Genomic DNA, 14,713 nt, shown 5'->3' with positions numbered 1-14,713 from the left:
AACATTACAATAAAAGTCCAAAATAAGAAATGTGTCACACTTTTTAAAAACGAATTAGGACGACTGTTTTGTGACAGTCACCTCATAAATTCTCATAATCCCCCAAAAGACACATAATAAGGTATGCTCATAGAAAACTGAGGAGTATCTCGACTAAATTTCCAATTGTATATATCCTTTTGAAGTGCGTTCAAGTATTTATATTCATATTTCCAACTGCATTTAAAGGCAGCATACCTAAAGAAAGACGGAAATCAACCAATCAGAGCGCGTCCTTTTCTAGCAGTTATTCAATTACACAATTGAACCAGCAGGTGGCGATATATTACCATCAGTACAGACACCGGCCAAGCCTTGCGTTTTACAAAGTTATAAAATAAATACATTATTTTGTCAGCTAATGGTTTCATATTTGTTCCACGTGTCCATAAAACGTCAGGTTTTAATTACACACGGTGTGGTAGCCTCGTTTAGACATACTCGCATGCATACTTCGCCCGACAGATTTCTACAAGGACCTCAAATAGTTTTATTTGTGTGAGTTAAAACATTCGTGTGATTGAATAACGCATTGAGTCAAGGCGTAACAAGCAAAGCACAAGGTGACTTAAAACTGATTGTAAATTAACCGTCAGCAGCACTACTTCCTGAGTTTAGGGAAGGGGCTTGGTCTCGTGCCTGCGCCCCGCGAACGCGCATCAAATTAGCATCGATGAAGTTTGTGCGAACATGGCGGATTTCCTGCCGACCAGTTCCATGTTAAAAGTGTGTCTGCCCGTCTGCCTGCTGAACAGCGGGGAGGTGGAACAGCTCCGAAAGTCCAAGGAGATCGACCGATGTATCTCACGGGAGAAAACGTACGTGAAGCGGCTGGTGAAGATCCTGTTGCTCGGCGCGGGCGAGAGCGGCAAGTCGACTTTCCTCAAACAAATGCGGATCATCCACGGCCAGGACTTCGACCTGCAGGACCGAGAGGACTTCCGAGCCACGATCTACAGCAATGTTATCAAAGGTAAAGAAAGGGCGCTTTAAATAAACGAGGAATTTCCGCATCTGTTCCGAGAGAGGACGGACTGAGGCGGTCTACATCTGCTGTCGGCCTACTGAAACATTCACTTTTTTTAAGGAGTTCGCAGCCGTGTGGCGGTTAAATAATCAACGTTTTTATTTTATTTTTAATCGTGGCCACGCGCACGACATCGGTTTCTAATAGCCATTGGCGAGTTTTGTTGCTCAACAACTAACATAGGGACGTAGCTAATGGAGGGTAAACCCACCACAGTGTGTGTGTGTGTGCGTGCGTGTGACTGTGTGTGTGTATGTGTGTGTGCGCTGTAAGGTGTTCCTGTTTTTCCACTCTTTGTATGTACAGGGAGTACTCCACATGACTTGGATGACCTGCAATACTATTGAATTTATTGTCAACGAAACCACCTAAAAGAACGCAGTTAAATGAATACCCCTTACACAATTAAAATATTTTTATTATAAGCCTAACAAATGTATTTATTTGCACCGTTTGCATGCTCGCGTGTTGCTGTGACTCTGTCCACCCCCTCAATAATTAATAATACAGAAGCAGTTTTTAAATTATTGTAAATTATTGAACAAATCTGTTTGAATATTTGTGATGTAAGTCTATCGCGAGGGTTGTAATACTTTTAAAAATATATATTTTACGTCGACTCATTCATCCCTCTTGTCAGACCAAACAGGTTTGTGGGGACACCTGTTATTTATGGGCGTCATGCAGTTCACCTGCTCTTCTAGTCTCTCTTCCACTTTAGGTTTCACTCGCCTGCTGTCAGTGTTTTATCATATACTCCCTCCAGAGGGGCTTCTCTGTTAATTGAGGCGTCTTCACTTCCTCTCCCAGGTATCCGCGTGTTGGTGGATGCCCGGGAGAAGCTGCACATTCCATGGGGTGACCCGGACAACCAGAGCCACGGCGACAGCCTGATGGCGATCGACACCCGGTCGCCTAAGATGGCCAGGGGGCGGCTGGAGACGTCCAGCTTCCTGCGCTACCTGTCCGCCGTCAGAGCTCTGTGGGACGACTCGGGCATACAGAATGCGTACGATCGTCGCAGGGAGTTTCAGCTGGTACGTAGACGTGACACGGGTGGCCCCGATTTTTTTGGCACGCCGCTCGCTTTCAACCAAATCCAGGAAAAGTCCCACACAGTAAGAGGCAGGGAAATGACAAAGGAAACCGAAAGCAAAATGTGTTTTCTGCTAACTTCATCCTCGCTGTGATTCTCTCCGTCTCTGTGTTGGGCGATCACACATGTGATTGACTCAGCTTCCTGTTTACACCTCTCCCCCGCTCCCTATGTCTTGGCTGTCGGCGTGCATGTTTCTAAATTGTTCAGGATGGAGAAATGAGACTCAATCAGAACATTTACATTTCCCTGTGAGTTGGTGCCGAGAGAAAGGGCAATAAGAGTGGTCAGAGCTGGAATGTTGATCTTTATGCTTACAAACAGCTCCAACTCTCCCACTCGCCGTTATTGCTGCACAAACACTAAGAGGGTCACACCTCCACTTCCACAGGTACAAGGACACATTCACTGTATGTTGTGTGTGCATGCAAGGCTGCGACTAACCATGATGTTCTTATATTTTGGTGTGTTTAAAAATGGCCCCCCTTCACCTTCAAATGTCTTGTTTTGTCAACGATACAAAACTCAAACGTTAGCAATCGTCATCTTTTTCACAAAGATTGTACGCAGTGTTTGGTCGATTTAAATGTCCTGTTGGACTGAATTATGTGACATTTTGTATCTGTTCAGAAGTTATTGAATACATATTCTTTAACGATGATTCAATTCAGTTTATTTGTATAGCCCATTTTCACAAATTACACATTTGTCTCGGAGTGCTTTACAATCTGTACACATAGACATCCCTGCCCCAAAACCTCACATCGGATCAGGAAAAACTCCCAAATAACCCTTCAGGGGGGAAAAAAGGGAAGAAACCTTCAGGAGAGCAACAGAGGAGGATCCCTCTCCAGGATGGACAGATGCAATAGATGTAATGTGTACAGAAGGACAGATTTAGAGTTAAAATACATTCAATGAATATGACAGTGTATGAATAGTTCATAGTAGGCATATTCCACGATGGAGACCTCCACGATCCATCAGGCAGATGGTGGTGGGGAGGAGGAGTGGGCGGAGTCTCAACAGTGGGCGGAGTCTCAACAGGACAGTGGCGTCGTCGGAAGCAGGAATTCCACGACCCAGACCTTGATGATCCATCAGCAGATAGGATCTATGCCGTCTCATAGGGTCCGATGACCCCATGAGACGTGAAGTCACAAGGACTCCGGGGAGAAAGCAGAGTTAGTAACGTGTGATTGAGAGATGAAAATTCATCCCTGAGGAGATAGCATCCTAAAACGTCCCCCGGCTGTATTCCTTATTTACAGTCTGTGTTTGAATAACACCCGAGACGCATCCAGATTACTTTAATACATCAACAAACAAGTAATCTGTTGAACTATTTGGGTTATCGTTTGTCATTTTGAATGATTAACCAAAAATGATAATCAGCAGGTTAATCAATGATAGAAAAATTACACGCCGCAGCCTTTTGTGGCGTATAAGTTCTTGATTGTGAATTAAATCTAACACCTCAGTGTTCTGCAATATATCAATATTATATTGCTTTAATTATTGATATCGTAATAGGATATAAGTCCTTTCCTGGTTTTTTGTTCTGCGTTACAGGAAAGTGATGTCATTTTCTTTCACTCATTATATACATTTTTTCCAATAAAAAAAAATCGTTTTCTAAATGTTTAGTTAAATATCGATGTATTTGGTCATAAATATCGTAATACATGCTTTTGCTCTCCCAGAGGGCACCAGACGATAACGCAAGCGGTAAAACCCAGAAGCTGAAGAGATGTTCGGTCGGGAGCCATTTAAACGTCCCTGCTCTTGTTTGCTTGTTCTTCGGCCGGCAGATGTGACCCATTGTGTTCTGACCATGCCGTTTGTTGTCGTCGTTATAAGTATTTGCATCACAAATCGGACGCGCCCTCAGGCTCTCTTTTTGATTATCATTAAAAACATGTGCAGACTGCAAATCCAGACTGTTTGCCGTCCTGGCTCCTGATTGGTGGAACGAGCTCCCCACTGACATCAGGACAGCAGGAAGTCTCTACATCTTCCGCCGGAAACTAAAAACACATCTTTTCCGACTATATCTGGATTAAAACATAGATTAGCACTTCAGTGGCACTTAAATGGCTCTTATTATGGTACTTTTGAAGTTCGACTATGTTGAGGAAATGTTACTTTCTGTCTTCTTCTTGTTCTTCGTGTGTACTCTAGGTTGAGTGCACTTATTGTAAGTCTTTTTGGATAAAAGCGTCTGCTCAATGACATGTGATGTAATGTGCGACAGAATGACATCACACGTGGATCCTCTCGCTGCGCATCGTACGAGGTTCACCGAGCTGCTCTTGAAAATCACCGGTAAACGCTTTTATTGTTTCACTTCACATCCTCATGAGAGGAATCGCCCTCAAGACGAAGTGTCCAGAGTCTACAGTTCAAATGACGCACTGCCATGTGTCATGTGATTTTATGTTTCCTTTTTTTTTTTAACAGTGCACTCGTATGTGAACGTTGTCGTCGTGCTTTTATTATGAGCAGATAGAGCTCAGTCGTGGCTCCACTCTTCTGTTCTCCTTAACTGCTTTTTGAAAATTTCAAAACCACCGGAGATCCACAGATTCGAGTTCTGCTGCTGCGGCGTTGTCAGAATATGTGGCCAGAATAATTTTAAAAAAAGAGGGGGGGAAACAGAAAGGTAGCTCGCCTTTTCTTTTGGCTGTGTCACTAATGCAAAACAAACAAACAAGAGGTGGGGCGTGTTGCAGTGCAGAGACACTTTGTGGTCAGAGGGGAATCTGTTATGCCGTTTCTGCTTTATGTTGAGTACAGGACACACACACAGATAAAGGAATGCATCTCAGTCTTGACAGCTTCATGTCCAGGCTTGCATGAAGAGCGTCGGTATGGTCTAGGGAAAAAACACCCCATCTCTCACACACACACACATATGTGGTGCTAGCCACACTTCTGTGTACATCAAGGATGTACTTCTCAAGGCGTGTGTTCTGCAATACCAAATATTTGCATCCGGCTTCAGCTACGAAGAACGCACACTGCTTTGAAAGAGAAAACGGTGTGTGTGTGTGCTAAAGAGATATTATTTCCTACCGCTACAAAAGCAACGAATGCGTTCTGTTGACTTCAATGCTCACAGATGGTCACCATGCGTTGCATCCAGACGTTGCTGTTCTTGATTAAAATGACAGAATCTGAATAAATTGTGTAGAATTAAGAGAAATCCCTCCTCTGTCCTGTCGCAGGGGGAGTCGGTGAAGTATTTCTTGGATAATCTGGATAAGCTTGGCGAGCCGGTAAGTTGTTTCTGCCTGCACCGATTGTTATAATCAGACGTGTACATGTTGTGGTTGATATTGCAACACGTCTAGACCGTTTTAAAGTTCGCTGGCAAAGGTGCTCGGATTAGCTGGACCACGTTGCCGGGAGAAATGGCTGCCCACGATATTTCCTTTGCGATGTCGGCGATGACGTGTTTTGTATCCGATTGCAGGCTGAAGGGAGGCGTTACACACCTCATTGAAAAAGACGGTAGATTTTTACTTTTTTTGTGTGAAAGTTCAGCAAACGATTGTAGGCCAGATCATCGCTGCTAGTTTTCTATCATAAAACCACATATTCTATCTATATGTTGGGCTGACCATGAATAAGGTATTAAAACCTGCCGCATTAAGAGTGTCTTTAAAAGTCTTAAATTTAACTTGTACTACTGACAGAAGTCATTTAACATGAGCAGATATATTTTCTTTGGTTCCCTCAGACTGAGGCCCGATAGCCACCGCCTACTTTTAATCCCTTACCATCACATTTATATTCAGTATTTAAGAACAATTATACCTTCACTTTAAGAAGACATATTTTATTTCCTTATTAAAACGTTGTCAGTCATTATTAATGCACCAGCCCACGATTGGAGTCTACTCTCAAGCCTTCTCTGGACCTCGATAGAAAGTCTAAATTATGTTTGACCGGAGGGAATGCTTTGCTAAAGACGGATTCCCTGGACTTCCAGCTGTTGTATATTTTGTTGGCGTGTTGTTTTTCTTCTTCGTCTACAAGCTCGATTTGTCTTCGGCCCGATTGATATTCTTTCACCGAGTTTCTCCCGTCTCCCCAGGACTACGTCCCCTCTCAGCAGGACATCCTGCTGGCTCGCAAACCCACCAAGGGCATCCACGAGTACGACTTTGAGATCAAGAACGTTCCCTTCAAGATGGTGGACGTGGGTGGCCAGCGGTCGGAGCGGAGGCGCTGGTTCGAGTGCTTCGACTCGGTCACCTCCATCCTCTTCCTCGTCTCCTCCTCCGAATACGACCAGGTGAAAACTCGCCGCTCGCCACGGCGCCTCATTTCCTCCCGCTCTCAAAGCTGCGATAGCCTGATAAGTGGCACGTTTATCAGTTTGTTCTGGCAGATAATGTTTGGTGACTTTTTGATAAGTCCTCTCTCTTAATCTGTTAGTTAAATAGAACCTAATTAGTTTGTTGCTCTATGATACAATTAAGAAAATAAAAAATCTGCTTCATTATATGCCAGTACCCTGTGGTTTCCAAAATATGTAATGATGACACTGAATCTAAATGACCTCAATCTGAGATCAAATTTATCAATATTTTTTTCTCCAGGAAGAACCTTTTGCACTTTGAGCGACTCCATGTTGTCATGTATGTTACACAGCATTAAACACTTCTATAGCGTTGGTTTCTATTGCTTTGGCAAAGATATAGATCAAATTAGATTACATGCAATCTAAAACAAACTCAACAACAACTGTGTGAAATGAATTCTTCTGTTACACCGATGTACCGAACAGAATTAAAAGGCTCCTGAACTAAGTGGCGCTATTTGCTCGAGCACAATTAATCTGTACCCATTTTTCTTTCTTTTTTTTACTCCTACTTAAATTGCATTTCGCACGTTAACAACTAGTTCTAGTTCTGACGGTCGTAATTCGCTGTGCTGTTGTCTTTGCCAGGTGCTGATGGAGGACAGGCAGACCAACCGGCTGCGCGAATCGCTCGACATCTTCGAGACCATCGTCAACAACCGCGTCTTCGTCAACGTTTCCATCATCCTCTTCCTCAACAAGACGGACCTGCTGGAGGAGAAGGTGAAGAGCGTTCCGCTCAAGGACTACTTTGCCGAGTACGAAGGGCAGGAGCACAACCTGCTGGACATCCAGGCGTTCATGGTGGAGTGCTTCCGGGCCAAGAGGCGCGACGCCACCCAGAAGCCCCTGTACCACCACTTCACCACGGCCATCAACACGGAGAACATCAGGCTGGTGTTCCGGGACGTCAAGGACACCATCCTCCACGACAACCTCAAACAGCTCATGCTCCAATGACCCCCGTCGACCTGTGAAAATAGAGGACCTGAATGGGGACAGACCGCCCCCGACGAGGACTTAGGAGAGACCGGCCTCAGAAGAAACCGTGAGACGTCGGCGTTCTTCTCCAGCCGTTTTTATTTTCGTTTTTACCCACCTCTTTGAAGAGTCGGTCTTCTTGTTAGTTAAGGGTTTGATAGGGAAACGAGTCTGTGTGGCCGACTGTCTAGTCACAGTCTTGAGACTCTCTCTCCTCTGGCTGCGGAAACCTGCGAAACTTTTTCCAAACCCGGGCACATGGTCTCCATGCCAAGCAACAGATACAGGAGCGACGATGTCAGCAAAAGAGTCAGACGGGTCACCACGCACCAGAATCCTCAGCGCCAATGCTGATTTTCCAGTTTGTGTCCAAAGCACTGACTTCTTCCAGTCCAAAATCACTCCATTATATCCGTTGCACCTCCAGTGCCGCTTTGTGTGCGTCGCCTCTGTAGTTTGTCGAAGGGTTTGCCATCTTGCTGATCTGGAGACTGCACAATTGTTTTGTTATTGCAGCACCGTCCCTCCCGCTTCTCGTCCCAGTCAGTCACCTATTTTCTCGGCCTCGAGACCAGCGGGTCGAAAGTGCCGGCGCTGAGGCGTGTTTGCCAGCACAAGGACCAGTTTGTTGATGGGGGGGGGGAAAAGCGTTCAGAAAGTTTAATATTTTAAGTGGGAAATGGCTCCAGCACTGGCACCTTCTCCAGGATTACAAAAAATATGCAAGAAAAGGGCACAACCACAAGACTGAACCTACGATGCTGTTCCATGTAATCTCCTATGTAGACTTAATCACTGTTTAAATCCTGTATTTGTGCCTGTTGCCTCTATAGAGTTAAAGCCAATATTAGCGGCCTTCAACAGATAACGAAGAAGCAAGTTCCCATGCAAGTTGTCCTTTTTTTGTTGTTTTGAAGACAAAATGTCCTTAAATGGCGCATTAGGCAGTCGTGCCAGCAAGTGAACATGCAGTCCGCTGTTTTCTCAGGGTTGAATCAAAACCAGCGTTAATGCTGGTGATCTAACTGAATAATGTAATCTTTGTCCGTGCGGCAGAGCGGCGAGACTCAGCCAGGCCTCAGTTCAGTTCGCTGGGTGGTGTTTGGTACTGTCTCCTCCTGTCTTTGACCCCTGAACATTGACCCAGAATCCCCCGCCCTCTCGCTCTGTTTCCATCTCTGATTAGATGCCTTGTAAAGGGACAGACCTTCCCCGTTTGCCAAAATGATGAATGTCTGTTAGTAGATGTAGAGAGATTTGCTCTAGATTGTCTGAATATACTGTAACCAACATTGTGAGGTGTGACTCCAGGCGTCTGTGAAAACCCCTTGACGGTTTGCTTGTGTACGCCAACTTGACCTATTTAGGAGTTCCCTTCTCTTTTTTTTTTTTTTTTTTTTAAAAGCATAAGGAATTTCTTGTGGGGGGACATTTAGACAAACAAAAAAGTTTCTGGACTTGAATACTTTTGTCAGCAACTGTATTCTGTAGGAGCCCAATCTTTTTTAGAGGACAATTTCCAAGCACTGTTTGAATCTGTTTCTATGCCAAATCACCCTGTGCTTTCTTGGGACTGTTCACATCGACATTCTCTCTTATTATTTTTCCAAATTCAAGCTCCTGTGAGCGTCAATTTGCTTCTAGTTCTGGCTTTGTACATACTGTAATCTGTTGCCATGTAAATAATATTCAGGTTTATCTCTGTGTATGTAAATGGTTGTAGAAATGGATTTTATTGTTTCCCATTTTGAATGTTTCAAATCACTGCTTTTCCAATTAAGATTACCTTTTTGATTAGGATGTATGTCTTATTTTTTTTCATCACCTTAATTCCTGTGCAAAGTCTCATGCCACTCTAACCCTATCAATAAAATACACTTTTCTAATGAAAGAAGGCTACGTTTGCTTTATTTTTTACTATTTCTGTTACAGTATTTGCCTATTCATGACTAACATTAGTCCAATGTATTTGTATTTTAAAAGTACTTAAACAAACAATTATTAAGACACATTTTACAATGTAAGTTTGCATTTATATATATGGGGTGACTTGTTTTGTGTGATTTAGATTCTGACATTGCTTTAATTAAATACAACTATTTTTCTTTTTATTGTACATACAAAGTTATTCCTTCACTTCTTTTAATCTGGGAGGGAACCCCTGTAAGGGTTAAAAGTAAAGCATGTTTCCTGTCCTGACATGGATACTATTGAGCAACTCCATTTGCAGAGGAATGGCTGGAGATGTGGCTGAACGGTTAAACACAATGAAATAAGTTAATTGTGTAAGGGTTTTTCTGGACAAATAAAACCTACTTGTTTTAGCTTATGTTATAAATATTACACCACTATATCGAAGGCTTTAGTCAGATTTTCTTCCGATAAAAGAAAAGCTTTGCTCGGGGATTTACGCTAAGCCGGAAGTAGGAAGGAGCGAGCCATCTTTATTTAGTCGACGCACCACACCCACTGAACCGATCACTACGGGACGAAACATGTACACTACTAACTGTCTCACTGTACCAGACAGCCCGTTACAAACAAGCTCTTATAATTACAGAGTCCGTTGCTCAATTATACAGCAATACTTAAAGGCTAAAGTTTAGATATTTGTTCAGGCTTCTGGCGCGCTTCCTAAAGGGGTCCTTTAACAGCCACGGTTAACGTTACGTCAAAACAACCATGGTTACGACCCATGTGAACATGTGGGACAACTTTAAACTCCTGTGATGTCACTTTACGTTATTGTTTCACGCTGTTACAACTTTCCTGTTCTGACTTTTAGGAACATGCTTTCTACCTGATTGTTTTTAAAGACGCGTGGAAACATGAGCTCTGGTAAGTGTCCCAAAAACTGTCTATTTGTCCTTCACGAGCGATACCACGTGCCCTTACCACAGGTAATAGTACATGCGAATGTATTGCTATTAGTATTGGGACATACTGTACACCTGAACGATGAGTTACAGTAGAAACAAGTAGAGCGGACTCGACTGCAAGTTATGTTCCTTCACTGACAAGGTCAGACCATAAAGTAACGAACATATGCACCGATGAATTATAGCTGCTACATGGTTCGATATTTAGTATTATTTGATAGTATAACAAGCATCTAACATGTAGAGCTGAAAACAATGGTGGAAAGTAAAGAAGTACATCAACTAAAGTATTTCACGAAAGTAAAATGTTGAAGTACTTGTAGGCTACGTGTTCTTTTACACGTCTACTCCATTACAATCGAGAGTACATGTTTTGATGCAAATATTTGTGTCGTTATTAAAGTAAAGGATTTGTATTAAAGTGATGAGTACTTCTTCCTTTACTTGTAGCATATGATTAGAACATGGATACACTACTATGTAGATAATTTAATTATTTCAGTTGTTTTGTAATTAAAAACATTTTCCAGCTGCTCAACATTTGCTTTTCTGTGTCTCGTGTGAAATAATAAACTGAATATCTTTAAGTTTTAGACAATTGCTCAGACAAAACAGACGATTTAAATACATCACTAGTGGCATTTTAAAACCTTTCATGGCAAAATAAAATAGATTAATCGTTGAAGTAAATAACTGTAAAAGTCGACCGCATCAAAACACTGCCACGCTGTACTTGTTCTAACCACAGTCTGTCACCGCTTCCCCCCACAGAGGCGTGCCCATTCTGTGGGAAGACGTACAAACGGTTGACGAGTCACCTGCCGCATTGCAAGGCAGCGGCAGCGAGCTCCAGAACACCTCCGACAAAACGGGATGTCGCGGCGATTCAGACGTCGACGTCTTCTCGGCCGGTCGCGGCCTCGTGCGAACCGGCAGCAAAGTCCACGCGGACACTGCCGGCGACGTTAAGTCCACAATCGAAGAAGAGTCGCAAGAAGTCTGCGGTATCGTCGGCAGCGACACAGCCGGCATCCCTCGCACCGTTAACGAAGAAGAGGACCGCCGACGTACCCTCCTCGATCACCGGTTCCCTCGCATCCGCCCCATCGCCACCTCTGTCCCCCGCCCCCCCGAAGCCCAAAAAGCAGAGTCTCCGTGCTTTGATAGAAGCTGCGAAGTCTGAACCGGTTTCTAAGGGATCACTGGCGGGATCTGGATCTGCCTCAAGCGACCCGCCTTCAGGTTCGGCTCCGTTTGTGGCAGATCCTCTTCGGTCCAGAGCCACAGCTGAGACGGGCACCCACAGGGATCGAGACTCGGGAGAAGATGACGCCCTCCTTGCCTTTCTGGCCACGGACCCCAAACGCAAAGACGCTTCAAAAAGGCGTCAAAGACGAAGAAGGCCGCACAGTCGCTTCCCCCAACCACAGATGCCCCTCGCTCGCTGGACGCCCAAGTCCGTGAGAGTAGCGCACGAGCCCAAGTGAGAGAAAACTTCCGGGCGGAGGACGACGAGCAAGTTGAGGATTTATCCGTGAATAATCTGCACTCGTCGGGAAGCGGGCGCCAGGCCCGGGTTACCCTCCAGGATGTGAAAGCCGCGTTGGGCCGAGCTAACGTCGCCCGGCAGCCCGGCAGGCCGAGCCTCCTGAACCAGATTGAAACCGCCGACGAGATCGGCTCAGTTCCTCTCTCAACGGGGCGCCTGGTACCAACTCAAACGGTGTCAGACCAGCTGCCCTGCTCCGGTTTACAACACGCGGAGCTACGATCGGTCACGAGGAACACTTTGATGTCCAGACAAGGGTCCCTAATCCCCCGGCACCATCCCGAACTCACCTCCCCGGCAGCTCCGCCCCCCTCTGGCCAGCTCTCGTCTCAGGTGAGCAAAGCCACGCCTCCTCTACGTCCCGTCGCCGCGAACGAGGGGCTCGAGGTGACGGGACTCCTCCCGATATCGCCATCGCGACCAGCGTTCTCCAGCCCTCTGCCGGCAGCGAGGCTGGAGACGCGGACAGCTGGTGACGGCTGGACGTCGCAGCTCGAGGCCAGGAAACTAAACGCTGCTGACAAAGGAGCGACGGGTCAGTATTTGAAAATGGGCATCGGAGATTCTTCGTCTGTTTACGTAGTCTTCGATTTCAGTGTGACTTTGTTTTATTTAGCCCACGTTCTTGTTCGCTTTATTGTGTTCAGACAACATTTCAGAACGAAGGCTTCTGTTGGGTTTCGTATTCCTCAAAGCGAGGTACAGAAAAATATCCCGAGTGAAGAAAAACACAATCCCCAGCTCTAGTGGAACGAACGAGCCTGTGTTTCTGTCATTGCTCATCGTGTGTAGGTGCTCTGACACAGAGGAGTCTTGGACAGGTGAGACTGAGGGAGTTGCCCGAGTGGCTGGTCAGCAAAACCCCCCGCCGCCCAGGAGAGGTGGTGGGAATGGTGCAAAGAGGTGAACACACACACACACGCGTACACATGTACGCCACATGTCTCGATCGGCTTACTGGCGGGTCCTTTTTATTATTTAGTAGTGTATGAAGTTTAACGCGTGTATCTTCCCTCTCATCTTCCCTCAGGCTGGCAGTGGTATTACAAGAGGTATATCGATGTGAAGAAAGGTGGTGCAGGTGGGCTGGTCATGCTGTTAGCAGGGTACTGTGTGCTCGGCTACATCTGGAAGTACCCTCATCTGAGTAAGTGTGCGGATCACCCTCACGTGTCCTCTCCGGCGGGAGCTCAGATACTCAGCATGTCTGTGGTTTATCTTTTCTTTTTTCCAGAGCGTGATCGCTGGAGGAAGTACCACTGATGTCGAGGGGAAGGTGTTTCGGACAAGCGTGACTCTGTGTGAGGAAATCGCAGCTGTGACATGGCGAGGCTTCGGGACTCGAAGGCATCTGTTCTCGCCGTACCATCGACGATGAATCCAAACAGTTGCACGGGATTTATGTTTGAGATGTGGAGACTTGGTGGTCGACCCACTCTGTTTTCTTCTACAACCGTAGTATGAAGCTCCAGCGAGCTGCTGGTTCACTTAGCGGAGCATCAAGACTGAAGCTCGCCTTTCTCTGTTCATCGTAAAACTTAATTAATCTACCAGCACTTCAATTAAATCTCTTATTTGTTTATCCCATGGAAATAAAATTAGGGGAGTATGGTATTTATCATTCTATTTAACTCCTCACCAGAAAGTGAATAAGCAAATTTCCCAAAATGTTGAACTTGTTGTGATTCTGATACCAGCAGTTTCACCCTCAACTGATTAGCACCTGCATACGGCATCTGAGTTGCCTGCACTGTTGTTTATATATTACCCTTTTTTATTTATGTATGTACTTATTTGTGTTTATCTAAGTTGTTAAACTTGGTTTTATTTTCCTCTTATTTAAGTTTGAAAAGGGAAAATGTCCACAGTATAATTTAAAGACTTTTTATTGGATGTTATTCCCCAGAGCTCCACTAGGGGTCAATGTTGTGTTACCAAAACCAAAAGGGCTGGGCAGGCAAACGTTTGCTTTGCATAGTTTTCTTAGCTCCTTTGTGTAGAGGCATTAGTGCTGGCGTCAATGGAAGGATTAAAGAGAACCAAGAGATGTTCAACTTGATTAAAATCTTTACTCTGGCAGTCCAGATGGAGAGGAACATGAAAATCAAAATATCCTTAACTTCAGGATCCGTTCAAAGATCTTATCTGTGTAGCAGAGGGTTTCAAATCTGTTTTTCTTTTGCAAATGCTTCCCCTGTCACATGGGGTTGTTATGCATGCTGAGCCCGTCGGCTGCCAGTAAGCGAACACTCGGCGAATAGTAATGATGGGACGCTGAAGGAGGTTCTCATCAGGACACCAGTCTGTTATCGTATTCAAAATGAGTTTATTGTTGACTCTCCTTGCCGCTGTAGTGAATAAACATTAGCTACAAATGAAGAAATTACACCTTTGTCATTGTTCCTAACAGTTTTTCATGATGTCGCATTCTTAGCCAACACAATAAAAAATAATTTCCATTTCTTTTTCTTTACATCTTTTTTTTCTCCATACAAAAATTATAAATATTTTGTGTTTCACTTTTCATTTTTGTACAAAACAACAAACTACACAAATCAAGAGTGTAAATGGAGGCAGAAAAAAATACATTTCTGAACTGAAAACGGGGGGAGAAAAAGCAAAGTACGCTGCTGCCAGGCCTCACACACACAACTCAACGTGTCACCAGCCCTGAACAATCCTCAACTCACTTTCTTGCGGATTTAAGTGCTATAGGGGCACAGCGTCTTGCAGCAACAACTCGAGGGAGCAAATAAAAGAACACATGATGAAA

The 14,713-nt window shown here is 44.6% G+C and overlaps 2 protein-coding genes across 2 annotated transcripts; both read left to right on the top strand.

Moving 5' to 3' along the window:
- The first annotated feature begins 512 nt into the window (after positions 1-512).
- On the top strand, positions 513-9,510 carry LOC130203241 (guanine nucleotide-binding protein subunit alpha-13-like). Its single transcript, XM_056429212.1, has 5 exons — positions 513-1,012; positions 1,877-2,103; positions 5,390-5,440; positions 6,262-6,462; positions 7,120-9,510. Exons 1-5 carry the CDS (start codon positions 730-732, stop codon positions 7,489-7,491), a joined length of 1,134 nt encoding a protein of 377 aa, XP_056285187.1. The 5' UTR covers positions 513-729; the 3' UTR covers positions 7,492-9,510.
- Positions 9,511-10,057: 547 nt separating this feature from the next.
- On the top strand, positions 10,058-14,403 carry si:dkey-21c1.4 (uncharacterized protein C17orf80 homolog). Its single transcript, XM_056429554.1, is given in 6 exon segments — positions 10,058-10,350; positions 11,163-11,768; positions 11,771-12,475; positions 12,733-12,843; positions 12,971-13,087; positions 13,175-14,403. Coding segments are annotated over 6 exon segments (1,578 nt in total). The 5' UTR covers positions 10,058-10,340; the 3' UTR covers positions 13,204-14,403.
- Positions 14,404-14,713: the final 310 nt, after the last annotated feature.

This window comes from Pseudoliparis swirei, chromosome 13 (assembly GCF_029220125.1).
Source record: "Pseudoliparis swirei isolate HS2019 ecotype Mariana Trench chromosome 13, NWPU_hadal_v1, whole genome shotgun sequence".
NCBI classification, from domain to species: domain Eukaryota; kingdom Metazoa; phylum Chordata; class Actinopteri; order Perciformes; family Liparidae; genus Pseudoliparis; species Pseudoliparis swirei.
This window is presented reverse-complemented; position numbering and strand designations above follow the sequence as displayed.

Bases quoted from the DNA above. Each gene is read 5' to 3' on its own strand.
- LOC130203241 (XM_056429212.1), top strand. From the start codon at position 730: ATGGCGGATTTCCTGCCGACCAGTTCCATGTTAAAAGTGTGTCTGCCC. The intron at 1,013-1,876 runs GTAAAGAAAGGG...TTCCTCTCCCAG, and splicing joins CTACAGCAATGTTATCAAAG to GTATCCGCGTGTTGGTGGAT. The intron at 2,104-5,389 runs GTACGTAGACGT...GTCCTGTCGCAG, and splicing joins GTCGCAGGGAGTTTCAGCTG to GGGGAGTCGGTGAAGTATTT.